This window comes from Culex pipiens, chromosome 3 (assembly GCF_016801865.2).
Source record: "Culex pipiens pallens isolate TS chromosome 3, TS_CPP_V2, whole genome shotgun sequence".
In the NCBI taxonomy this organism is placed as follows: Eukaryota; Metazoa; Arthropoda; class Insecta; order Diptera; family Culicidae; genus Culex; species Culex pipiens.
In genome coordinates, this window is record NC_068939.1 from 67971057 (window position 1) to 67996953 (window position 25897).

General features: G+C 41.4%; 2 protein-coding genes across 2 annotated transcripts; both read right to left on the reverse strand.

The window, feature by feature from the left end:
* Positions 1 to 853: 853 nt before the first annotated feature.
* On the reverse strand, positions 854 to 7838 carry LOC120424648 (uncharacterized). The gene is made up of 9 exons (XM_039588818.2): positions 7672 to 7838; positions 6359 to 6405; positions 5970 to 6142; positions 5384 to 5915; positions 4994 to 5320; positions 3621 to 3871; positions 3102 to 3563; positions 1677 to 3041; positions 854 to 1613 (listed from the first exon to the last, which is right to left on the reverse strand). The coding sequence occupies exons 1-9, from the start codon at positions 7719 to 7721 to the stop codon at positions 954 to 956; spliced, it is 3867 nt and encodes a 1288-aa protein (XP_039444752.2). The 5' UTR covers positions 7722 to 7838; the 3' UTR covers positions 854 to 953.
* A 4363-nt stretch (positions 7839 to 12201) lies between these two features.
* On the reverse strand, positions 12202 to 24690 carry LOC120424637 (UDP-glycosyltransferase UGT4-like). The gene is made up of 6 exons (XM_052710967.1): positions 24507 to 24690; positions 24363 to 24450; positions 24004 to 24310; positions 22304 to 22583; positions 13002 to 13444; positions 12202 to 12937 (listed from the first exon to the last, which is right to left on the reverse strand). The coding sequence occupies exons 1-6, from the start codon at positions 24660 to 24662 to the stop codon at positions 12634 to 12636; spliced, it is 1578 nt and encodes a 525-aa protein (XP_052566927.1). The 5' UTR covers positions 24663 to 24690; the 3' UTR covers positions 12202 to 12633.
* Between the last annotated feature and the right edge of the window lie 1207 nt (positions 24691 to 25897).

Sequence of the window (25897 nt, forward strand, 5' to 3'; positions counted from 1 at the left end):
TCGGTTGAAATGGCGAGGAGTTATGATTTTTTGAAAAAAGTGGTTTTTGCGAAAATCGACGAAAATGGCCCTTTTTCAGACCACCCTAGCACGGCGTAGGTCACCCTAATGGCCAAACAAAAAAATACGGGTCTAATAATTTCGGCCAGGGAACCCCCAGAAAAAATTTGAGCCCGATCCGAGCACTTTTGTTTTTTTCCATGCTGTTTTCGTGGGGAATTGCTGTTATAAGATATACATTTTAAATAGTAACATTAAATTGAATGCATAAGCCAACCATGCCATAAAGTCTTCTAAATTGTGTTACCCATATGAAAACTTATTTAAGGTTTTACGGAGAGTCACTCTTCCAGGACAATCTTATTTCCCATTACAGTCCAGACTCGATAATCCGAAGACCTCGGAAAAATATCACTTCGGATAATCGAAACTTCAGATAATCAAATCACAATTTTTTTTGTTATTGTCTTATATTTTATTGTCGAGCTTAAGTATGACCAAACTACGCTAAAGTGATTTAGCATTTTTAAATCCATCATGGCGACCAAAATGGCGGCGGTAAAATTTTGAAAAATTTAATTTTGAAATTTATTAGGCAATCGACAATTCTAATCTGACTTAAATGGGGTCGCATAACTCGAATTTGATGCTAAAAGTAAGAAATTAAAATAATACGAAGAGCAATTTTTTTGGCCATGATTCGATTATCCGAAGTCCTATACATACTTTCGGATAATCAAAACTTCGGATAATCGAGACTTCGGATAAACGAGTCTGGTTACAACAAAACCTGTTTACCTAGAAATTATTTGCTTTTTAGTGTTTTCTCTTAAATAAACCAGATTCAAAAATAAGTTTTGCCTTAAATCAAGCATGCAATTTATTTTGAAAATTATACAATTATAAAACTATTCCAGCACCATTAAAAATTATCACTGTTTCAATAAACGACCTCAATTCAGCATGTACTGATCCATGTTATTCCCTGCCGCCATAAACACCTGATCCGGCGTTGTCGGCGATCCCAGCGGAATCCAGACGTCCTGCAGACCGGCATCACTTCGAGCCGCTCGCAGCGCATTCCTCAGCGCAAACAGAACCACAATCGCCATATTGAGCGCCGGTTCTCCGGTAGCCTTCGAACGTAGCACTCCCACCGGATTCGCACTTCCGTGCAGGAAGTTGACCCTGAAATCAATCGGAATGTCCTTCGCGCCGGGCGGCTTGTACGTCCAGGTGCGGTTGGTCAGCAGCGCTCCCGATGCGTCGTCGTACACCAGCGCTTCGGTTAGGTAGTACCCGATGCCCATCACGAACGCTCCCTCGATCTGACCGACGTCCACGCCCGGGCTCATGCTCTCGCCGGTGTCTTCGAGGATGTCCACCCGCTTGACTTGGACGTTTCCGGTTAGGATGTCCACCTCGAGCTCGGCACAGCTGAGACCCCAGATGATGTAGCCCTTGAGTTCGTCGGCCTTGTACTGCGCTTCGGCGCACAGATCGATGTTCTTCACGTAGGACAGCTTGACGATCATTTCCCACGGGGCGTCCGGATGTCCGTCACGGATGGGCTTCATGCGTTCCAGCAGCATTTCGCAGGCTTTCTTGACGGCCTGGGGATTAGATTAGATGGTGGGTTAGATGAATGTTGAAGAATTGATTTCGAAGTAACTTACATAGCAAACAGCTTCGCTGGTCATGCTACCGCCGGTGACGATGGCATTTGGCGAGGTAAGACTCGTCGAAGGCTTCACGGCGACCTTCTCCAGTGGGACTCCCAGGACGAAGGCCGTAACTTGTGCCACCTTGGTGTTCATGCCTTGTCCCATCTCAATACCGCCGTGCGTAACCGATACTGTTCCGTCGCCAGCGTAGATCGAAACAATCGCATTTAGCTGGCCGAAGTATTCCAACCAGTACTGCATCGGGACGATGGCGATTCCACGTTTCTTCCAGCGGTTCTTGGCGTTGAAGTTATCGATCTCTCGCTTGCGTTCGTTGTACTGAACGTCGGTACGGAACTGCGGTAGCAGCTGCTTCAATTTGTTGTCTGCGGCCATGTTGGCCAATCGAACTTCGAGCGGATCTTGTCCGGTTTCGTGCGCAATGTGTTCCATAATGTTTTCGATCATGGCTACGCCTTCGGTTGTTCCCGGTGCCCGACACCAGGTATTACTGGGAGCGTCGGTTTTCACCGCCTTTCCGACGACCTTCCACGTCTTGGCGTCGTAACAATTGTTGAAGAACGCCGTGGTTGCATCCTGGACGGACTCGTTCAACGATACTCCGTAGTCCTGAACGTAGTGGTTGTTCATCTTGGTGATTTTGCCGTTTTTCTCCACATCAACGGTGTAGTCACTGATCAAGCCGTACCGCTTACCGATCGCGGACATGTTAGTTTCGATCGGAAGAACAAACCGAACCGTACGGTTGGTAAAGTGAGCCGCCAAGGCACAAGCACATGCGATTTGGGTTGCTCGTGAAATTTTGCCTCCATAAGCTCCGCCGAGTCGGCGGACGTACATGTTCAGGCTGTTCATCGGAAGCTTCAACGATTCGGCGATCGCCAGCTGGGTCAGATCCATCCACTGCGTTGAAGAGTACACGTCCATTCCGTCCTCGATTGGTACGCAAACGCAGGTCTGCGTTTCCATCGTGTAGTGGTACTGCCCGGCGATCTCGAAGCGTCCCTTGACGGTTTTAGTTGCGGTGACTGCCGTCTGAACTCGGTAACCCTTGCCCTTCTTATCGAACGAAACGTCGAAGAAGTGATCCTGGACGTCTTTATCCATCACAGACTTCAGCGTCGGATAGAGCGGTTTGTTGTTAATCTTTTCGTACGTGATCACGACCGCTTTAGCTGCCCGTTGGGCCTGGTTGAACGTTTCAGCGACGATGACTCCCGCCGGTTGACCGTGGAACTGAACCTCTCCACTGCAGAAGATCTCCTCGACGTCCTGGTTGCCCAGTCCAGCCGGCATAAAGTTGTTCGTTCCAGGAATGTCCTTCGCGGAGTAGAACGCTACAACTCCGGGCATTTTCTGAAATACAAACAACCATGAACTTTAGATAACCCAACCTCCCCCTAAACCAACACAAACCAGCGCTTCAGCAGCGTCCAGCTTCGCAATCCTGGAGTGCACCTGCGTGGCCAGCACGAACGCCGCGTACAGCTCACCCGGCTGCGGGGGAAGATCGTTCGAGTAGTGCGCTTCGCCGGCTGTCTGCGCAAGGGCTTCGATCTTGGGGACGTTCTTGGTGAGAGGCCAGTTCTTCTCGATGGTGTCGAAGGTTTGCTTTCCGGAAGATAGTGGACGAGCCATTACGGTGCCTCCTGATTTGTACTCGGGCTTTAGCGCGTACTGACCCTCGGGAATGATACTCAGGATGAACTTGTAGAACAACGAAATGGCGAGGTTCTTGCGATAGTCGCTGGAAGCGTCTGGGAGAACCCAGTCCGGGTTAAGTTCGCCGGCTAAGGTAGCAAACGCTGATTGGATGGATTCATTGTCGAAGATGTTTTTGCCAACCAAGGCACCCTCCGTAGCTGTAGCGTGGGTGAACTGAAATAAAATGCCCATAAGTTTGAAGTTCTACACAAAGTATAAAGTCCTAATTACATCGGGATTGATCCCACCGAAGCAAATCCGGGCGCTCTCGACGCGATCTTTGCCCGCGTTCAACTGCAGCAGAAAGGCTCCGTTCACGTACGCGTGAGCGTTCTGAGCACGTGGCATGATTTTGAACGATTTGAAAAAGTACACCGATGGATCCAACGCCGGCAAGACTACGTTTTTAAGCACCTTCTTGCCCATGTCCATTGTGACGAAGTCCTTCGGGCTGACGCTGGACGATTTGCCGCCGGATTCGACTGAAATAAGAATTTCTTTATGAGGCCTTGTAGATCCATCTTCACGAATACATATTATCTTCATAGTTTTTGAGTTTGTGATTGTCCTCCATATTATTAAATTCAATTAATGCAATGAATGCAAAAAAAAATGAGACAATTTAAAAAAAGCGCGGTGTAATGCTACTAGCATAACCATCATGACGAAGAACTTAAAACCCAAAATTCAGAGTCGACAGAATCGTTCGCTCAAAATTTATTGAGGGCTCAGTGCCAAAATCGAGAGAATAATGCTACCAACTCATACCATCATAAAAAATGTGTTCATTCGTTAATTGAATCAATAAATCTCCAACAAGTGTCATACATCGACATAGTCAACAAGCTGTGGTGGCCGAGGCATTTAAGGCATTGGTTAAGTCTGCCAAAGGTTTCTGGTTCGATTCCCGTAGTCGATACCTACTTTTGTTTAGCGGATGAAATTTTTTGCAAATGAACCTCGAGGGAATAATTCTCTCGCCCATCTCGAGCTGTGTTCTCTGTGTCCGTGAATGGTACCACTATTCTCTCGACTCGAGGCCATTATTCTCTCGGACGAGCGCTGCCCAGTTTTGGGTGTAGAAACTTAAATATCTCACCTAAAGATTGGAAAGGGTATTTCATCTCACGGCATTTCACTTCGTTTTAAGAAAAAGTAATTCGTCGAAAACCGCATCATAAAAGCTCTACACCCACAGATGGGCAGCGCCATCCGAGAGAATAAAGAACACGATCTGGTAGTATAAAGGTACTGTGAACGGACACAGAGGATAAATCCCGAGATTGACGAGAGCGTTATTCTTATGGATTCATTTTCAAAACAGTTCATCAACTAAAAAAAAGTGCCTAATATCGAGTCTCGAACCCAAGACCTTTGACATATCGAGCTGCGCCTTTGCCGTATCGGCCACCAAAGTTCGTTGACTTTGAGATGGTCATTTGCCAATATAAGCCACTCAATGGGATGAACTGTTTCAATGAACAAATGAACACAATTTTGTGGAGGTTCACCCGCGAGAGGTTTATTCTTCCATTTAATTTTGGTAGAGCTATTCTATCGGATTTCTACTGTGGGTGCGGGTCCTTATCAATGTATTTACTTACCAATATTCAAAACCGCGCCCACAGCCTCCAAAATCAAGTACATATCCGACGGAAACTCGTGGTGCTGATTCTTGATACTCAGATTCCCCGCAATAGTTCCAGCATTCCTCACCGGCACGTTAGCGATCAGATCAATGTGCTTGACGAGCTCGTTGCAGTAGCTGAATTTGTTGTTTTTCGTTGCCGCCTCCGTAAGGATGGCCATAAACTCCGTCAGCGAAACGCTTCCCCCCACGATCAGCTCACTTCCCAACGAGTGCGCGTGCAGCTCTTCGACCGAGTTGATGTCGATGAAAACCTGCAAGTTTTCGCTGCGACGGTACACTCCTGAAATGGTTTGGGATTTCAATAGGTTAACTGCAATACCATTTTTGGGATAGATCTACTAACCGTGAGCAGTGTTGCCAGCCACCAGCATGTACGGCTTCTCTCCAATCTGTTCAAAGATGGCGAAAATGTCATTCAAGTTGAACACTTTGTGCCACTCTGAATGGTTATCGAAGACCATGCGGAGCGATTGCTGGGTTTCAACCTTGCCCCCCGCACGACACTTTCCCGCGCACGGACTTCCCGTTTTCGGGCACGTCTTGGTCAGATCTTCAATATCTTTACACGCTTCCACCAGCTTCTGGTCAGCATCGACGGCCAACGATTTGAACGCGTCCAAAATCGGTCGATATCCGGTGCAACGGCAGATGTTCCCTCCGAACGAGTTTTCGATTTCTTCCATCGAAACCTGCCCCTTCTTGGACTCGAGCAAGCTGTACATGTTCATGACCATGCCGGGCGAGCAGTACCCGCACTGGGTTCCGTTGAAGTGCGCCAGTCGCTGCTGGACCGGATGGTAGCCGTCCTTTTTGTTGCCGATTCCCTCGATCGTCAGGATGTCCATGCCGTGGCAGGCAAACACCGGAAAGAGACACTGGTTTTGAGGTTAGTGAGTAAGCGAGAGAGCCGAAACGTCCACAAAACTCACCGAATTCACGGCCCAGCTGGTCCTGGCCTTGGTCACCGGGTGCACCCCGTTGACGTTGACCACGCACGCTCCGCAACCCCCCTCCAGGCACATGAACTTGGTCCCGGTGAGGTGGGCATGGCTTCGAATGAAGGTGTTCAGCGAGGTGTCAACCGGTACGGTGTTGGGCTTAACTAAGGTTCACAAAGAGACAAGCAAAACGAGACTCCCATGAAGTAACCCCGAGTGCATTTTAATAGGGTGGCCGCAGCTTAATTGCAGTTATTAACGACAGACATTCAAACTAGCTGTTGAAATTTGCGTTGTAACGATCAGATATAAGTCACACACATGGCACAGGTGAGTTTGTATGACGGTGAGAGAATGCACTCAGTTCGCGGTGTACTCACCAGTGTAAGACTTTCCGTTGATGGTAAAAGTAGCTTCCTCAAGGGGGCTGAAATCGTAAACAACAGAGTTGATCACGTTTGGTGACTAGTTTAGTTGTATTGACTAAAGGCTAGCGTCAAGTGATAATATTAGCGTTTATATTCTAATCAAGATAACCGTGCGATGCATCACTTTGAATTTAGAATTCACCGCTTTAAACAGCTGCACCTAGAGTTTAGTCGCTACTAATTTGCTGGATTCATGCTTTTTATAGCTACCTAAGTTAAACGAATGTCTTGTCAATTAGCCTTTTTTGCGTATGTTTTTACAGCTCTCTTGATACTACAATCTCAGGCTAATTTATATGCCTGAAGCTTTTATTTTTTATGAAACTTTCAATAATAATGTCAATTTGATAAATCAACAAATTTAAAACACTTTCCAAGATGGCGGCCAAAATGGCGACGATGAAATATTGAGAAAATGCAAAAATTACAAATATAAAAAATCCAAAAATTTACGAAAAAAGTTAAAACACTTATCTTAGTTTCAGAAGATTGCACATGCAAAATACATGTATTTGTAGGCAATATATTGTACACCCGAGCAGACGGAAATAACTTGGGAATAACATATTTTGATACTTGAAAATACTAGGCCAATAACATATTATGTTATTTAGAACAAAATTTGTTATTCGTCGTTATGATTAAATAACAGACTAATAACATTTTTAGCTATTCTTCGAACAAATCTTTGTTATTATTTTTTGTTATTTTAACAACTAATCCGATCATCCCAATAACAACAGTTGGCGTTATTCTTCCATAACAAAAAATGTTATTCCCAAGTTGCTTTGGCTTTCAACCAATATCAGACCAACAACAAATTTCGTTATGATAACATAAACTGTTATTGAACTCTTATGCAAAAATGGAATGGAAGATTCCATAACACTTTCTGTTATTTTAATAGTATTTGTTATTGAAATGGCATGTACTGCCCGGGTAACCTTGAATCACAAATGTACACATTTATTTAATGTTTACAAACTATTCTTCAAAGCAAAACAATTCCATTCAATTCAATTCTCTTTTTGCACACTTTTTTTTTCGCATCAGTCCTGTTGATGTATAACTGAGAAGTCTTCAAACCGGCTTCTACCATTCTTCTTGTGAAACGATTCGCACTATAATTGTACCTCTCTTTGACCTTAGCTGATTTTAAGCTGAACCGGTTTTTGGTCGGGTATTTTTTTTTGCATTGCGTTTGAACAATAAACCATTATGATGTCAATCTAAACAACTGCTGAAACCCCTCTCTTGGAACTCACGCTGATCCTTCCGTAGAGCCCCAGATGTATGAACTCAACGACGAGAACATTTTCACACACAAAATATTCTATTCAATGTAATAAAAAAAAAGAACTTTCACATAAACAAATTCAAGCCAGCTGTTTTAACCCTTTTTGTTGCAAAGGGTGCGTTACGACAGAAGCAAAAAAAAGCTCGCGAATAAATATTAAAACCGGCGCGCGAAATCTTACGTGTCCTCTCACTACGACTAGTCGCGAGTGAGTGCCGGCAGGTTCTGGTCGATCAATGGTTTTTGAGGTGCCCGCCAGTGAGAGAGACTCGAGATGGAATCGTAATTATGGAGTTCCGATGGGTTAATCCTGCTAGCAGCGCGGAATATTTTTTTAATTTTTTGTCTTTTTAATTTTACCTTACTTTTGTTGAGCTCAAATGATCAATTTTGATTTCTTTGCCATAAAGATTCATTCAGACACAAATGATTGAATGTTGTTCCATCACGGTCCGCGTCTTTGCACCTCGATCACCTAATTTAATGTTAGCAAAATTGCCTTTTATTTAAAGTTACTATTTTAACATAACAACTTTGAATAAAAAGTTTTCTATTCTTTATATTTTATAAATTTGTATGCTTGATGCATACAAATACAAACGATTTTTTCAGCACTCGTCGTTTTCTTCTAACTCGGCAAATCTATTTTTATTATTATTATTTTTTTTAAACAACTTGAATATTTCATTCAATCGTCCAAAGGGTCATTCTTATGCAAAATTGGCTACACTTTCCGAAAAAAATACTTTCAAAAGCACACGATTGAATTTTAGGGGTTAAAATTAGAAAAACCGTTCAAAAATTGTCGCTTTTTTAATTTTTCTGTAAAATTCTGATAATTTGTGCAGAATACCGGGTAACCTACACAAACCCCTCGTATTTATGTATCAAATTCTTTGTTTTTGTCTGCTCTACAACTTTTTAGAACATTGTTACACTCTAAAAAATAACTCTGCAAAGTTACAAAAAAACAGTAATTTTAAAAATGAATAATTTTGTTCTCAATGAAAAAATCTTGACTTTTTTTTGATAAGGTCCTATAAACAAATGTAAACATTGAGTGTATCCCGCTTACTCCGATGAACTTTGACATAAGGTTTGAAAGGGATACACTCAATGTTTACATTTGTTTATAGGACCTTATCAAAAAAAAGTCAAGAAATGACCTTTCTGGGTTATTTCCCATAAAAAAGCATGCCTCACGATTTTTGACAGTTGAGTAACGGGAAATGTCAGCCATTTTATTTATTAAAACTTTTTTGTACGCCATCAAATCGGGCACCAATTTTACACAAAAGTCTTTTTGATACCAAATTTCTATCTTTTCACGGTTTCGAGCTACAAATCACTGAAAAAAGTGTGTTAGTAAAAATCCAGAAAAATGAAAGGGGTCCTACTGTCACGAGATTGTCTGTTGTGTGCTATCTTGTGACAACGACCATTTAGTACTATTCGAGAAAATCGATTTTTAAAGTTTGATGATAAATATTTTCAAAACTATTTGAAGCAATCGGTTCGTATACTATCGCTTAACAAACGCTCCATGTTTCAACTAGTTTGCTAATACCATTTGTAACCAGTGGGTGTGTTGTGGGAGAATTTCGGTGACACAGAGGCAGGGGAGTGCGTGTGTTCGTGGATAGTGAGACGAGTCGGTTTATGTCTCCCGTGTACGGACGCAGCCATTTCCGTACTAAAGCGCCTATAAAGAGGAGCAGTTCTGCTAGCCACCACCAGAGGGCCGAGGATCAACGAATGGGCGGCCATTGGGGGTGGCGAAACTGATGATGATGATGGGCGGGTTTTCCAGGATTCGCCGGATCAGAGGTTCACGGGGTGAGGCCCGGATTTTCATCGGCCATTTTGCCCGGTATATTGAAGTGCGATAAGTCGCGAAAGCCGTCGTATCTTCGACTACAGCTCGACGGAGTGTTGTGAAGTGCCAGTGCCAGGAAGCGGTCAAAGGACTTCACGGAGGACAGAGGAGACTGGGAGAAGCGAGAACTCCAGGAACTCCAGAACCCCTTAGTCTAGGACTAAAGTTCGCGTAGCTTCGCTACGGAACATTCCCCGGTTCGGTCGTGGTTCCACCCAACATCCGTGACCGCTAGCGTCACCGTCTACCGTCGTCAATTGCGGTATCGACGAGCAGCGACTAGCCGACATCGCTAGATCGTCTGCGTCCTCCATTTTGGAACCCCCCCGAACCGCAAGCCACCCAGAGAACCACCTGGTTCCGAAAGACCTGTCCCACGACTCAAACCCAGCGCCGGAAACCGGGCAATTCCCACGGAACTTCGGTGACGTGGAAGCTCGAGTCCGTCACCATACTCGAGGGCGCGAGGGACAGGCACACGAAGGGGACAGCGAAGTCTGCAGCAGCAACCACAACGACGCCGGGACGCCGGCGAGTTCAACGTCTACCCCCCAGGCCAGCGAGCAGCAGAACGAGAAGGCTGGAGGTCGGTTCCGGAGATCCGGAAGCAGAGCAGCGGCAGGCTTAGCTGAGGGGCCCCACATCAGCAGAAGATCCACCCACGGTATCCGGGAAGAAGCAGGTCGAGGTAGGAGGTAGCCTGTAAGGAAGTGGGATAGTGGGAAAGGATAGGAGGTCAGGTAGAAGAGGAAGCCGGTGTAATAAAGTGACGTCAGAGAATAAACCGAGGAGTTTATCTTGAAGCGACACATTGTGTTTTCCTGCCTCGTGAGCATGAGCGCATGCCGACCCTTGAGAGAAATTGGGAGTCATTCGGACCTCCCACAACCCTCACTGAGTTTTATGCTTCGATGCCCTTGCCTGGTAGCATGTAACTCTAAGGCCGCGCAAGACAAAAGTTACACATTTAAAAGATACAGTAAATTATGCAAACAAAAATCTGAAAAGCACTTGTCACAAGTGTGTTTCGAAAGAAAAATTATACTACCGTCAGTAGGGGTGACATTGGGTCTGGGGGGTGAGATTGGGTCAAAGTGATTTTTTACGGATTTTACCATTTCTCAGGTTCTTCTCAATGAAAATGAATTCTGTTGAAAGGGTTGTGTAGGGGACATCTTAAGATGACTCCGCTGAAAAAATCTCGTTCCTAGAACAAATCCTGTTATTTTGGCAGCTGTCTAAAGTTGGGGTACGTTTTTGGCCAAAAATGACCTCTCGAAAAATCATTTTTCTAATATTTTTGTTAGAATTGCTCGAAAACTACCCAAATGTTTGAAAATCTCCACTTCAAACATTGTAGCGTGTCAATACGATTCCCTCGAACAAGGAACACTGTTGGATGACTTGTTTTTACCATATCGTTGTATTTGAGCATCATTTTAGTTTCATTTGACCCAATGTCACCCCCTCTAAGGGATGAGATTGGGTCAATTTTCAAACTATTGGCATTCAAGATAGTGTTCATCAAAATCCACCATATTTTGGGAAAATGTTAGTAAACTATCTAAGAACAAATCTACGATGAAAGATTTCCGATGTTATTTAAATTGTTTTTGTTATTAAGAAAATACTAGAGGTGTATCGTTTTTTGACCCATAGTCACCCCCACTGACGGTACGTGTCACAAGTGTGCACAGAATTTCCATACAAACTAAAGTAGGCTTAAAACAATATTTTAACCGACTTAATATATATATTTAAAAAAAACAAAAGATTGCATTGCCTTTAGAAAGTGTGTATCAACATAAGTTTGTGAAAAACAAGAAAAATTTTCCACATTTTCCAACAACATGTATGACGTGTCACAAGTGTGCACGAACATTTTGATGATAAATTGGTCTATATCACAAGTGTGTATTGCGATATCCGGGAAACGGAAGCGAGTTCCCTAAATCAGGTTAAAGCATCTTGTAGTGTTTGTTAAGTATAGCAAAACGTCATCATTAACTCATTTTCGACCAAAATGGTCCTAGTCGAAAGATAGCACACAGCAGACGAGATATCGAAATATGTACCTCGGTTTCGTGATCAGGAACCAAAAGTACCCCTTAGAGTATAGTTTCACGAAAATCGAAGAGGGGTCGGGGCAACTGCTGTGTGATTTGGCAGAAAATGACCCAGAGGAAACATTACCACAAATATTACAAAAATACTATAATTAGGCAGTAAAATTGCAAACTTTTGCAAAAATAATTGCTGTTTGTTTTTTAATGTAGTTATCAAAATACTAGGGAGAACAAATCAAATATTTCAAAATTGTTTGAGTTCTATTTGTTAGTATTATTGATCAGCTTCGGTTAATCTTTCTGTTTGTTGGATGGATGGATGTTTAGTAAATTATTAATAGCTTGTCATCTCAGGTTGTAAAAAACATACCCCTATTTACTGCAATATATTTGGAGAATCATGTTTTTTTAGTGCAGTATTTTTCGTTAGGCGGTGGCTTTAGGCTTTCTATTTTGTCGATTTCTCTTAAACCATACAATATTTTGGCAAGCTTCAAAATGCGTTTTGTAGATTAGAACAATTAGAACGAAACGAACTGACAATTAGAACTGATTTATGATATGTTGAGAAGAATCTTATTAGGAACATTTGATTACAGAATTCACTCCTGTAAGAACCGTAAATTTTTCTCTTCTTTAACATTGAGCATTTCCACCAGAGAGAAAAAAAAACAGTTGCTTGAATTAACTAGTGGGAACGAAAACGTCACCACAACCTAATGATAACAATTTGAGAGGAACTCAGCAATATTGCTAATGCCTGGATTCACTAAACGGACGCGGCGCCAAAATGTTCCGAACGTAATCACATGTGAGCATTAATATATCTTTACTATAAGCCGGTACTTAGCATACACGCAGTCGAAGGTGGTTGTTTGCCAACTTAGCATCTGTTATTTATTGTCGATTTATGGAAAAGTACGTTTAGGAATGAACTATCATCCTGAGGTATCTTGGTATTTCGGAAAAGTATTGCGCTGGACCACTTTTAGTTCTTTTTCTTCTTGCCCTTTCCACCCCGTTGCGAAGTCTGTGGCGCACTGCGAAAACAGCTGCAAAGTATTTGCACAAGCCGCTTCACTGCGAAAATCAGCAGGGCGCACACCAGCGCGACGAGCCCGTACACGTCAAGGTTGTTGTACTGGACAAAGTTTAGATGCTGAGCCGGCGACCGGAGGTGTTTTGCTCCGTCATGGCGAAGCACGTAATTGACCCAGTACTTGGCCATATCCATCGGTGGCAGTGGTTGATCGCGTAGCCGTCTGGACGCTGCCTCGACGTTCTGCGAGTATCTGTGGGGGAGAAAGAACGATTATCTCTCTAGACGCAGCCTACAAGCGAACAGCTCATGCTTACTTGGCATTGCCGAGAACTTCGGTCAACGCATTGCTGAACGTTTCCTCGTCCAGATCTACGTAGTTGACCCGCAAGCCCCAGCCGGACTGCTCCACGCGTGCCATGTTGAGCTGCTGATCGCCAAAGATCGGGATTCCCACAATTGGTTTACCGTGATGGATCGATTCCGTACAGCTCAGCAAACCCCCGTGCGTTACGAACAGCTTCACGTTGGGATGTGCCAGGATGTCGTCCTGGGGCAGCCAGTCGGAAATGAGGAACTTGCTCGGGTCTAGCTTTAGGCTGTCGTCGTTCCACTTCCAGATTACCGATTGATTCACCTTGGCAAAGGCGTTCAGCAGGGCGTCACGCTTACGAGCTTCCATAGCGGAAGGTCTGAGGTTCGAACCCATTGAGAAGTAAATCACGCCATTTGGGGAGTTTTCGATAAAGGTGCGGATGTTCTGTAAAATAATTGAAGGTTACATTTTTGAAACATTTTCATAATTATTTTTTCTCATTAAATTATCCATGTTTGTGATCATTGTAGAGATTTTCCAAGATTATTCACGTAACATCAATTAAATTAAATTAATCGAAGCAAAAGATAGCAGAAATTAAGAGCGAGTTTTTCACCGATGTGAAACAGGTCGTATCGAGGTGCTCCGATTTGGATGAAACATTCAGGGTTTGTTTGTCTATACATGAGATGAACTCATGCCAAATATGAGCCCTCTACGACAAAGGGAAGTGGGGTAAAACGGGCATTGAAGTTTGAGGTCCAAAACACATGAAAAATCTTAAAATTGCTCGCATTTCCGTAAAACTTCATCAATTCCAACTCTCTTAGATGCATTCGAATGGTCTTTTGAAGCACTTCAAAATGTGCCATAGACATCCAGGATTGGTTTGACTTTTTCTCATAGCTTTTGCAAATTACTGTTAAAAATGGATTTTTTTAAAACCTTAATAACTTCCCAAGTAACCATCCAGCACTTGAAAAAGTCATAAAATAGCAATAAATCGGCATTCTATTGCTGATTAGTCTTCCAAAAGCATTTTTTAATGCAAATCAGCACTAAATCATTAGCATTGTCAAAAGCTAAGATAATGCTGATTAAGTGCCGCTACTAGCAACACTTCTAAAAATTTCCATCAAACTGGCAACACGATTCTGACTTTGAGTGAAGTGTGAAAGAGAGAGTACCAGAGTCAACATACTTCTTGCTCACTCTTGCAGTCACACAGTCAGGATTTTTTTTGTACAGAAATTGTTTTGCCTTCCTCACCTCACTGAGGCAAGGCTATAAAATCACTCGAAAAATGAACTTCTTAAATACACCTCCTAGATATACCTTCACGTATACCTATCGACTCAGAATCAAATTCTGAACAAATGTCTGTGGGGATGTGTGTAGACATGATTTTTTTTCCACACGATTATCTCAGAACTGGCTGAACCGATTTTGGCCGGATCCACCTTATTCTGTTCGTTTTGGGGTCCCCTAAGACCCTATTAAATTTTATTCTGTTTAGTGAAGTACTTTTAAAGTTATGCCACGAAAAAGTTTTTTTGTAGCTACAAAAAAGGGTGATTTTTGCATAACCTCAAAGACCGGGTCTTTTTGCTAACGCGCGAGAGACGCGCAGCATGCGTATCGCCCGGTTGCCACAGTTTGGCACTTTTGCTTCGTGAGAAGTCTGTATTAACTTGGACGAAAGTCTGCAATAGACTGTATTTTGATGATTACGGCACTTTTAAAAATCACATGAATTTTAAAATGCATATATTTTGGTTTTATGTGTTACTAGGAATGATCTTTTAAATCAATTTCTAGAAACGATCAGAAAAAAACATTTGAATCACATCTGTATGACAGAATGCTTGGTGATAAAAAGTCTGCAATATATTTTTTCCGCGAATTTGGCCTTGCTGCGTCGCTGCACAAACGTCAAACTGATGTTTATGTTTGTTGTGTACCCGGGAGCGCGAACAAAACGAGCGGCCACAAAGTCGTAAGAAATAAAAACGATGCACGGCTGACAATTAAATAACGTTTATTATCTAGACGGCAATTAGAATTATGAAGAAAAACTAAAGGTAGGTTCTACAACTTTGATCGCGCTTCTATCGACTTGGCTTTGCTACCAAAAAGCACAGTGTGTCGCGATTTTTCGGAACGGCTGGTGGTTCTATGGAAACCCAACATCTCCCTTCCAGAGTGTAGCGATCCGGAGCTCTGCTAGGAACGTTAAATCTCCGCCCGGCAGTGGCTGCGACTCGATCCCAAAGTTGTCCAGCGGAAGCGTGCCGGGTTTTGCTTACACCGATGCTGCGTTAGCGACCTTGATTGGACGGTTGGAGAGCTTGATGACGTAGTTCACCCCGCCGAATTTCTCGATCACTTGCCCTGGCGCCCACGTAAAATCGTTGGGAAGTAACAACTATGCTAAGATTAGGTTACCGGTCGCGATACACCTTTCAACAGCTCCATGTTTCCGGTCGAAGTCAGCGTTCTGCTTTATGCTTGCAGGAGTGGGCTTCGGCGGCTTGAACGGAGCTGGCAGAAGATCAAATGTTGATTTGGCATCGACTTCGACTTCTTTGTAGCCTTCGGGAACAGGGCGTGCGTGACCAGGAAGTTGCTGACTGACGAGTTGATACAAACTTCGAGTTCGTCATCCAACGAGATTGCGGCGATCGTCGTCTTCTTTGCTGTGCTAGCTAATGAGACGAGAGGGAACGTCCGCATAGCCAAACTGATCCTTAGCGATGTACGCGACATAGAAGTCGTAGGTGAGCAGTATGATGGCTCAAAACTGCAGTCGGTTCGCTGATTGGACTGGGATACCTTTGTTCGAGCCAGAGATTGAGAGAAGAGGTTTGTGGTCGGTCTACAGGGTAAAGTGTCTGCTATAGATCATGGAGTGGAACTTCGTGACACCGATCACGAGTGCGAGACCTTTCTTCTAAATCTGTCCATAGTTCTTCTCGGCGGGGGTGAGCGAACGGTTACGATGTTGCACGACCTTGATGGCTTATGTTTGGAGGGTGACGATTCTCGAGATTTTCAATTTCCCGGGAATCGAGAGTTGAATTTGGCCATTTCCCGGGAATTCCCGGGACCCGGGAGATTTTTGTTTACTTTGCCCATTGTGCCAAAAAATTAAAATGAATAGTAATACACTTGTTTCTTTTCAATGAATTCACTTACAATCAATTCATACTCATTCTATGAAACGTTAATTTAAGTAGCTTCATTATATTGAGGAACTATATCAACCTTTTGATTTTTTTTCTGAGTCTGCAAGTACACAATCGTTTCTTGAGCTCTTTAAGACTCAAAATTGGAGTTTAAAATGTCTACTAAACTTAATTCACACTAAGTGATTTTTCAAAAGTGGAACAAATGTGTTGCATGAATTTGTTGTTAGGTTTTTGTTAAAATAACTGATATAGCCAATATATAATTTCCTAGTATCCGGATTTTTGCATTATGATTAACAACGACTCAAAACAACAAATTAAACAAGTTTTATTTTTTATTTAAAGTTAACTGTAAATATTCATTGAAGAAATATTTATATTTATCAGGAAAACCCGAATGTTCACAAAAAAACTAGATTATGAGGATTTCTATGCTCGATATGGATATGGATATGAAGATATGGAAATCAAACTTAAGCTTCTATCTCTTAGAAAAAATTAAAGGAATATTATTTGAAAATAAAACATTAGATTTAATTTCTGGGGTGTAACTGCTAAGCATGTTTTAAAGTAAATTTTGGGGTCCACATTTTTTGGCTTCTCTCAATTAGAGTTATTGGAATTTTTGACAAGTTAAAGTTTACACTTTCTGAATAAAAAGATTAGAGAAGCATTGGTTTATTCGAACTTGAACATTTTTGAATTGTTTTTCTGATTAGTTCATAAAATGTTGCTTCAATGTTTATACGTTTAAAATTTCCCGGGAGTCTCGGGCTCCGGTTGGCAACATTGCCCGCGTGCAGTTGTTTGTTTTGTGTGGCTTCGAGTTTTCGTGATTTCTTCGTGTTTTCGATAGTTTCCGGTATCGGTTGTACATTTTAATGTTGAATAGTTAAGCATGGATGCTCGGGAAAGTGAAAGTTATGTGAAAATCGAGGATTTCTGGATGATTTCTTTGAAAAATGCTTTAGTAGCGGTGTCGGTGTCTTCTTCTTCCTTTTTCCATGGCGGTGCTGTAGGCGCGTTGCAAAAAAAACGTGTCGTGCAAGTGTCATTCGGTGAACTCACTTTCCTGCAGGGCAGGACAACTTTTGTTGACGTTTTTGGGTTTTGTGTGTAAAGGAAGGGATTGCTGGATCAAGATCATGCGAAGAGGTGTGCGCCATGTAGGATCGAGTTTGTGTTGGTTGGAGTATTTAACTAGGCTGGTATGCAGTGGAAAACTTCAACAATATCAGAGGAGGTTGAGCCGGCTTAGTGCTGCGTTCGATGCATGGCAAGAAAGTGTCTTCTGTTCGGCCGAGGGCAAGGGCGAAAATAATGTAGAACGGTAGAGGCTAAAGAGGGTGCCTTCTGGTGGTAAGTTTTTCCTTGGTTTCAGTGCGGGCCTTGAATTGTTGATATGGTAAGTCCTTTTCTTTTTCGAATTGTGATAAAACATCGTAATATTAAATTCAGTATCATGTCCTATCTGTTGAATTTGGCAAAAACTTGCATAATTTATGTGAATAAAACAATGTTTCTTCCATAAAATAATGTCTTTCCATCTCATCAACAGAGAGCGAGTTGTGGCGCTTAAACCACGGCAAATAGTGTCCTGGGCATCTGTGGAAATACAATGTCCCATCCCCGAGGGTCCCGGAGCACCAAAACTTCTTAGCATGGTGGCTCCCAACGATTCGTAACACAAACTAACAGGAACGTGAGCGGGGGATCCCCACGTTTCTTCCTCCCCTGTAGATTCAGAACTGTATTGCTGTTTAAACACTCGTGTTGAAACTCAATCCAATTCAACGAATCATCTTTGCGGTTAACTTTACGCAGTTGGCCTGGCCGCTTTAACGTTTGTGATGTTTCAAAGCAATTTATTGCATTGGGGCACTGCAATTGTTAATAATGACAAGAAGATGCTAGGCGTTAATCAACCTAAGGCATTCTCCAGGATGCCCTCGAAAGACTGGCTGCGCTAGGGTTAGATTAGATTAGATTAGATTAGATTAAAATTTCCCGGGAGTCTCGACAGAATTTCCCGGGAATCGAGAGGTCCAAAAATGTTCGATTTCCCGGGAATTTTTTCCCGGGAATTCCCGCTCGTCACCCTCTACTCATGTTGTTCTGGGACGTTCTTCGGAAGCAGCATCGTGGAAATCGCTTGGAGCTTGGCTGGATCGGGGCGGATACCTAAGCTGTTGACCACGTGGCATAGGTACTTGATCTCGTTCATGAAGAACCGACACTTGGAGAGCTGGGGTGGAAACCGTAGTCACGGATGCGCTCGAGCACAGCGAGCAGGTTGTGTAGATGCCGCCAACCAAAATGTCGTCCAAATAGATGCGAACTCCAGTCAGGCCAGCGTTGCCTTCCTCACCTTACTGCGGAAAGCTTTAAAATCACTTGAAAATTTCATATTTAATATGAACTTCTTAATTAGACCTCCTAGACTTACCTTCACGTATACATACCTACTCAAGACCAAAATCTGAGCAAATGTATGTGTGTAAGTGGGATCAGAGAGGTGGGAAGTTGATCAAAAAATTGTCATTCGACCTTTTCAACGAACCCAAAAAATTGAAGATCTGACAACCCTGTCAAAAGTTATGTTCATGATTTTAATTATGCACTTTATGAAGGCGGATCTCAAATATTTGAAACTGATTTAGATGCGTAATCAATAGACCTTTCCTATCAACTATCAACCCTATCAACATTATATTAATGTGAGGAAGGCACCAACCACCTTAAGGTGGATTAAGTAACGTTTTTTAATATATATTTAGGTGTTTTATCATGTAAGTTTCTGATATTATCAGATATTTTTTCCATTTTTCATCTATTATATTATACGTTTTCAGTTTTTACAGAATAATCCAACGTCTCAATGACGGAGAACTTCAAGCAGCCGTCCCCGCGAGTCCCGCTCGGGTGTTGCTTCAGCGGTTGGCCCACAAGAAGTCCGGAATTTGCAAGAGGCAGTGGCACCGAGTTTCAGGACAGATTCAGATGCACCGTCGAAGGCTATGACCCGCATGACGTCATCGGCAACAACGGAGAATGAGCTAGGTTGCTACCCTAAACCGGGAGGGAGTTGTTTTGGTTTTCGTGTGACGTGCTTGGCAAATAAATGTGAAAATAAAGTAAATTCACTTTCATTTAAAATGGAGACATTAGTTTTATAAGCATTTATGTGATGTCAAGAAATTTCAATAAAAAGAAGTATATGTCCATTCATATGAAGTACATGAATCCTTGTAATCACATCATAGAACGACTCCTCATATAGCCGTGAGGACACGGGCTCAGGAACAACCACCACATCGGCGACGTCAACTTCATCACTTCTGGAATAAGCAGCAAACAAACATTACAAAAATAACTCAATCGGTAAAGCAGCTGTGGGCAAACCAAAAATAGAATTGAGAGTGTGTAGGGAAAAGGCGGGGAAGAGGGAGATAGATACACTTTTGCTCTCGCTTTTTTTTACGTTTACCGCAGGGGTGGACAGAAACAGTCGAGGCCAGCACTTAACCAGCCGAGTAAAGTCCAAAAGCGGCCACTATTCAGCACTATAGTAGCTGTTAGTGCTGAAGTAAAAACTGTTTAGCTTTTACTCGCAGCTGTGAAAGCGCATTAAGGGCCAAACAGTGACCGGGTTTAAGTGCTGGATGGTTACTTGGGTTTTGCCAACAGCCTCCAACACCCATACTCCCATAGGTCAAAAGTTAGGGAATTTCATGGACTATAAGCCTACGGTATTAACTTTTTGGCCAATCGCAGTTTTTCTCATAGTTTTACGATTTTTCTAGAACAAACATTTTACAACGTTAGTTTTTGCCCTGTAGGCCAAGAAGACGGCACTTTTTGGTCTCAATTTTGTCATATTCGGAATCCTCAGAAAATTTTACATTAGATTGAGGTGTTGGAATTTTGAATTTGATTGGAAAAAATGCCATTTAGAATTAATAAAAATATTATTTGGGTAATTCTCCGCCAACTCACACAGCAGTTGCCCCGACCCCTCTTCGATTTGCGTGAAACTTTGTCCTAAGGGGTAACTTTTGTCCCTGATCACGAATCCGAGGTCCGTTTTTTGATATCTCGTGACGGAGGGGCGGTACGACCCCTTCCATTTTTGAACATGCGAAAAAAGAGGTGTTTTTCAATAATTTGCAGCCTGAAACGGTGATGAGATAGAAATTTGGTGTCAAAGGGACTTTTATGTAAAATTAGACGCCCGATTTGATGGCGTACTCAGAATTCCGAAAAAACGTATTTTTCATCGAAAAAAACACTAAAAAAGTTTTAAAAAATCTGCCATTTTCCGTTACTCGACTGTAAAAAATTTTGGAACATGTCATTTTATGGGAAATTTAATGTACTTTTCGAATCTACATTGTCCCAGAAGGGTCATTTTTTCATTTAGAACAAAATTTTTCATTTTAAAATTTCGTGTTTTTTCTAACTTTGCAGGGTTATTTTTTAGAGTGTAACAATGTTCTACAAAGTTATAGAGCAGACAATTACAAAATTTTTGATATAAAGACATAAGGGGTTAGCTTATAAACATCACGAGTCATCGCGATTTTACGAAAAAAAGTTTTGAAAAAGTTGGTCGTCATCGATCATGGCCGTTCATGGTCACCCGCGATAGACACGGACGACGAAACAAAGAGAAACGCAAAAAGTATCTTTTTCAAAACTTTTTTTCGTAAAATCGCGATAACTCGTGATGTTTATAAGCAAACCCCTTATGTCTCTATATCAAAATTTTTGTAATTTTCTGCTCTACAACTTTGTACAACATTGTTACACTCTAAAAAATAACCCTGCAAAGTTAGGAAAAACACGAAATTTTAAAATGAAAAATTTTGTTCTAAATGAAAAAATGACCCTTCTGAGTCAATGAAGATTCGAAAAGTACATTAAATTTGCCATAAAATGACATGTTCCAACAATTTTTACAGTCGAGTAACGAAAAATGGGAGAATTTTTAAAACTTTTTTAGTGTTTTTTTCGATGAAAAATACGTTTTTTCGGAATTCTGAGTACGCCATCAAATCGGGCGTCTAATTTTACATAAAAGTCCCTTTGACACCAAATTTCTATCTCATCACCGTTTCAGGCTGCAAATGATTGAAAAACACCTCTTTTTTCGCATGTTCAAAAATGGAAGGGGTCGTACCGCCCCTCCGTCACGAGATATCAAAAAACGGACCTCGGATTCGTGATCAGGGACAAAAGTTACCCTTTAGGACAAAGTTTCACGCAAATCGAAGAGGGGTCGGGGCAACTTTTCCCGATTTCGTGTGAGTTGGTAGAGAATTACCCATTTAGAATTTTGTCGGATTAAGGGTAACACAAGTTTTCGCCTACTTGATACAGCATTTGACGTATTGATCATAGGGTAAATAAGATCTATTTCTTTTTTCAAAAATGTTTTATTTAATTATTTTTTAAATTAATATTACAACTCCAATACTTCTAACTTACGTAAAATTGTCCGAGGATTCCGAATATGACAAAATTGAGACCAAAAAGTGCCGTCTTCTTGGTCTACAGGGCAAAAACTAACGTTGTAAAATGTTGGTTCTAGAAAAATCGTAAAACTATGAGAAAAATTGCGATTGGCCAAAAAGTTAATACCGTAGGCTTATAGTCCATGAAATTCCCTAACTTTTGACCTATGGGAGTATGGGTGTTGGAGGCTGTTGGCAAAAGTTTTTAAGGTTTTAAAAAAATCTATTTTTAACAGTAATTTGCAAAAGCTATGAGAAAAAGTCAAACCAATCCTGGATGTCTATGGCACATTTTGAAGTGCTTCAAAAGACCATTCGAATGCATCTAAGAGAGTTGGAATTGATGAAGTTTTACGGAAATGCGAGCAATTTTAAGATTTTTCATGTGTTTTGGACCTCAAACTTCAATGCCCGTTTTACCCCACTTCCCTTTGTCGTAGAGGGCTCATATTTGACATGAGTTCATCTCATGTATAGACAAACAAACCCTGAAAGTTTCATCCGAATCGGAGCACCTCGATACGAGCTCTAGAACAAACCGAGCAGAATCTACAAATACTGCCTCTTAAGTGCACTGTTAAGCTTTAAAATAAATCTCTTACCTCTGGCAGTGGATTAACTTTTCTATTGACATGGAACCCTCCAATCTCGATCATATTCGGCACGTACGGACGTGGGAAGCTAATGCTAAAGTGACTGTTGACCAGCACTGCCGACACCGAGTGCTTCATCATCTCATCCAGCGACCTGCCTGCGTTGGGAAACGCTTCCCGATACAGCTTCTCCTGAACGGGATGAAAGTAGTACGCCAGCAGTGCCTTATCCAGAACGTCAAACATAACATTGCCAAATCGTTGCCAAAAGTTCATCCGGTCCGTAAGCACGGTGGGTAAGAAGAGGATTATTATGCAACTTGCATGCACCTCGGAAATTCCTCCGGGAGGTTGTTGGGGGGACTATTCTGAGTCAGAAAAATCGATTCCCAAAATATTCTGTCGGTGAAAACTGATTTTATCTCGATTTGAAGTTAAAAAACATAATATATCACCTAAAACCTCAAAAATACGTCTAAAATCTCGGTCCAACTCTAGACAAAGATGTTAATTTTCATCAAAATATCAATTCTTAGATCCCAAAATATAATCCTGACATAGTACACCTTTAGTCGGTCCATTACTTGAGTCCCAGCGTCATCAGGAGGTGTAAAGTAGTGTTATTTGAAGAAAAAAAATATTTTCAATTTGCTCTGGTAAATCAACTGTCATATCTGAATTCAAAAACTAAGTTTGTAGCATTGTTGCAAACAAAATGAAGAACAATTTTGCAGAATAAAGTATGACATTTTATCCAATTTCAGTAAAGTTATGTCTATTTTAGTGGGGAAATTGCTGCCAATTTTCAAAATTCTTCGATATTAACTCATTCCTGTTATAATAGGCTACTACGATCATATTCAGTAGGATGTAACAAAAATTACTTTTTGGCGTGCATTCAGGGGCTGGTTCCGGTGGGCGTACTGAGCTCAAATCCCAAATATGAGCTTGATTGAACTTAATAGGAGCTGTCGCTTTGCATTTGAATTTTAAATAGGATTCAACTCGTAAAAAACATGTTTTTCAAAAATGTAGATTTTTTAGGCACTTTGGCCACTGAAGCGTTTATTTTCAACATCATTGGCGTGTAGGCCAGATCCTTGCGCATGTTTTGGTATATATAACATTGAAGTTTTGAGCAAAATGAAATGGCGCGTCGCCTATCTTTTCTGCTGATCCGTTTTTTGAAAAATTTCAAAACTTTGAAGGCCTGAGCTCCAGAGTGCGTCAATTCAATGTTATATATACCAAAACATGCGCAAGGATCTGGCCTACACGCCAATGATGTTGAAAATAAACGCTTTAGTGGCCAAAATGCCTAAAAAATCTACATTTTTGAAAAACATGTTTTTGAAAATATTTTTTTTTAAATAACACTATTTTACACCTCCTGATGACGCTGGGACTCAAGTGATAGACCGATTTAAGGTGTACTATGTCAGGATTATATTTTGGGAACTAAGAATTGATATCTTGATGAAAATTAACTTCTTTGTCCAGAGTTAGACCGAGATTTTCGACGTATTTGAGGTTTTAGGTGATATATTATGTTTTTTAACTTCAAATCGAGATAAAATCAGTTTTCACCGATAGAATATTTTTGGAATCGATTTTTCTGACTCAGAATAGTCCCCCTAACAACCTCCTGGAGGAATTTCCGAGGTGCATGCAAGTTGCATAATAATCCCCTTCTTACCCACCGTGTAAGGCCAAGATGAACGTGGGGTACGTAGGACAGAGGTTGGGGGGTTCCCACCAGTACGTTGATCCAATCCAGTACTCCGTGGGTGGTCATTCCGATCACGGGACAACCAAAGTGGTCAGCGATACCCAGCAAGGCGTGATCCAGGAAGATTTCCAAGATTAGGAGGTCAAACTTTTCACCGGAATGGAGCAGCTTTTGAACATTGGGGGAGCTTAAGGTACTGTTGGAGAAGTAGTTCACCTCTGTGTAGAGTGTGACCATTTTCTGAATGGGGTTCACGTTGTGATTGTTGAACAGTTTATTCACCATATCTGCGGAAGAATGCTTTTAGTAGTTGAAATTTACAGTGGCGGTGCAACCTACTGTTGAAGAGTTCCTTATCGGTTTCGAGTTCCACATGTCGATAGTTTGTCGGTGCATTCGGAAGTTTGAATGGACTGACATCCGTGACCTTAAATCACAATAAAAGTTAACTTTATCACAACCATCCTACACGATCTACCGTACCTCATGACCATCCAAGGCAAGTTCCCTCATAAGTGCCGACCCGAGAATCCAATGTGATTTTGAAGGAGTTGGAAATACTCCCAGAATCTTTGCAGAATACACACAATTTCCACTAAATAAGGCCACGAAGGCTGTACACAGAACCAACGACCGCATGGTCAATAAAAAAGTCGTCTTCAATTGCCGGCGGACACTCGTAGACTAACTCGCTCACCGCTAGACAATTTTTGGTTGCCGAAAAAGCCAAATCATTCAGCAAAGTTGTTTGTGACGTCATGAATGGGTTAGCGACGTCGTCTCGTGGTATTATCTTCATACGCATAGATTGCGGTTCGTCCATGATATATTAAAGATCAGGCGTACAGACCAACAGTTGTAAACATTTCAGCTACAAAGAATCAAGCATTATCGCTTAGTCATTCATGCTTAGTAGGCAACATTTTGGATATTGTAGTGATGGTTGTCTACTATGTTTGAGTTGATGAGATGTTTATCCCATTTAAAGGTTGCGAACTATTTGTGCAAAATACTGTTGGTAAATTTGCTTTTAATACATTTAAACTTTATTTTTTTCTCGTTGACAAAAAACAGCTCAAGAAGCAGAAATTAAGGATTTTCAGATAAAATAATGTTTTTTTTTACCCAGACTCTTTTAGAGTGGTAGGCTCAATTCGCGATTTGAGCCCTATGTTGGCCGTTATTGGTTCAAGAATCATACTTTCATTTCATATAGGTGAAGCAGCAGCTAGGCTAGAACTACATTATGGACAAATTGGCATGTCACGATGAGAATACATATGTTCACTAAATGAAAGTAGATTACAAGTAAGCATGACTCACTCATTAGACTGTCATGTTTTATGAGTACGGAAACCTAGGGGCTATTTTACTCTAACCTTCGTAAATTTGATATAATTTATGGGAATATAAATACATTTATTTTTAATAAAGTTATCGTTATATGAAAGCAAACAAGTTTATGTTAGTCAATCTGAATGTTGTTAGGGTGAATGATCTATAAGAGTTTCCGGTAAGTGATAAAATTACGAATTTCAGTTTACATTAGTAGGATTAAAATGTCTCAACTATTTTCAACATACGATAACTTATAAAATATTGTTTTTATTTGAAATGTAAAATTATGAAACTTTCGCTAAATTTTATGCTTTTTTTCAATAAAAAATAATTTTATTTTTATTTATAATTTAGTTTCACATTTTTAAAGGGGATGTTGTAATGCTCAAAAGAGACAATTTCATTAAAGGTTAAGTTTTTAATATTAAAATCGAAAAAAAAGGTTGAGATATCGTCAAAATTTATGCTCAAAGAGGCTGTATCTCGGCAACCAGCATTGAAAGAAGTTGAAAAGTGCTGTACATTTATGAGGGGTT

Bases quoted from the DNA above. Each gene is read 5' to 3' on its own strand.
- LOC120424637 (XM_052710967.1), bottom strand. From the start codon at position 24,662: ATGCGGTCGTTGGTTCTGTGTACAGCCTTCGTGGCCTTATTTAGTGGA. The intron at 24,311-24,362 runs GTAGGTTGCACC...ATTCTTCCGCAG, and splicing joins CGATAAGGAACTCTTCAACA to ATATGGTGAATAAACTGTTC. The intron at 12,938-13,001 runs GTAAGCATGAGC...TCTCCCCCACAG, and splicing joins GAAGTTCTCGGCAATGCCAA to ATACTCGCAGAACGTCGAGG.
- LOC120424648 (XM_039588818.2), bottom strand. From the start codon at position 7,721: ATGTTCTCGTCGTTGAGTTCATACATCTGGGGCTCTACGGAAGGATCA. The intron at 3,042-3,101 runs GTTTGTGTTGGT...TTTGTATTTCAG, and splicing joins TGGACGCTGCTGAAGCGCTG to AAAATGCCCGGAGTTGTAGC. The intron at 1,614-1,676 runs GTAAGTTACTTC...TCTAATCCCCAG, and splicing joins CCAGCGAAGCTGTTTGCTAT to GCCGTCAAGAAAGCCTGCGA.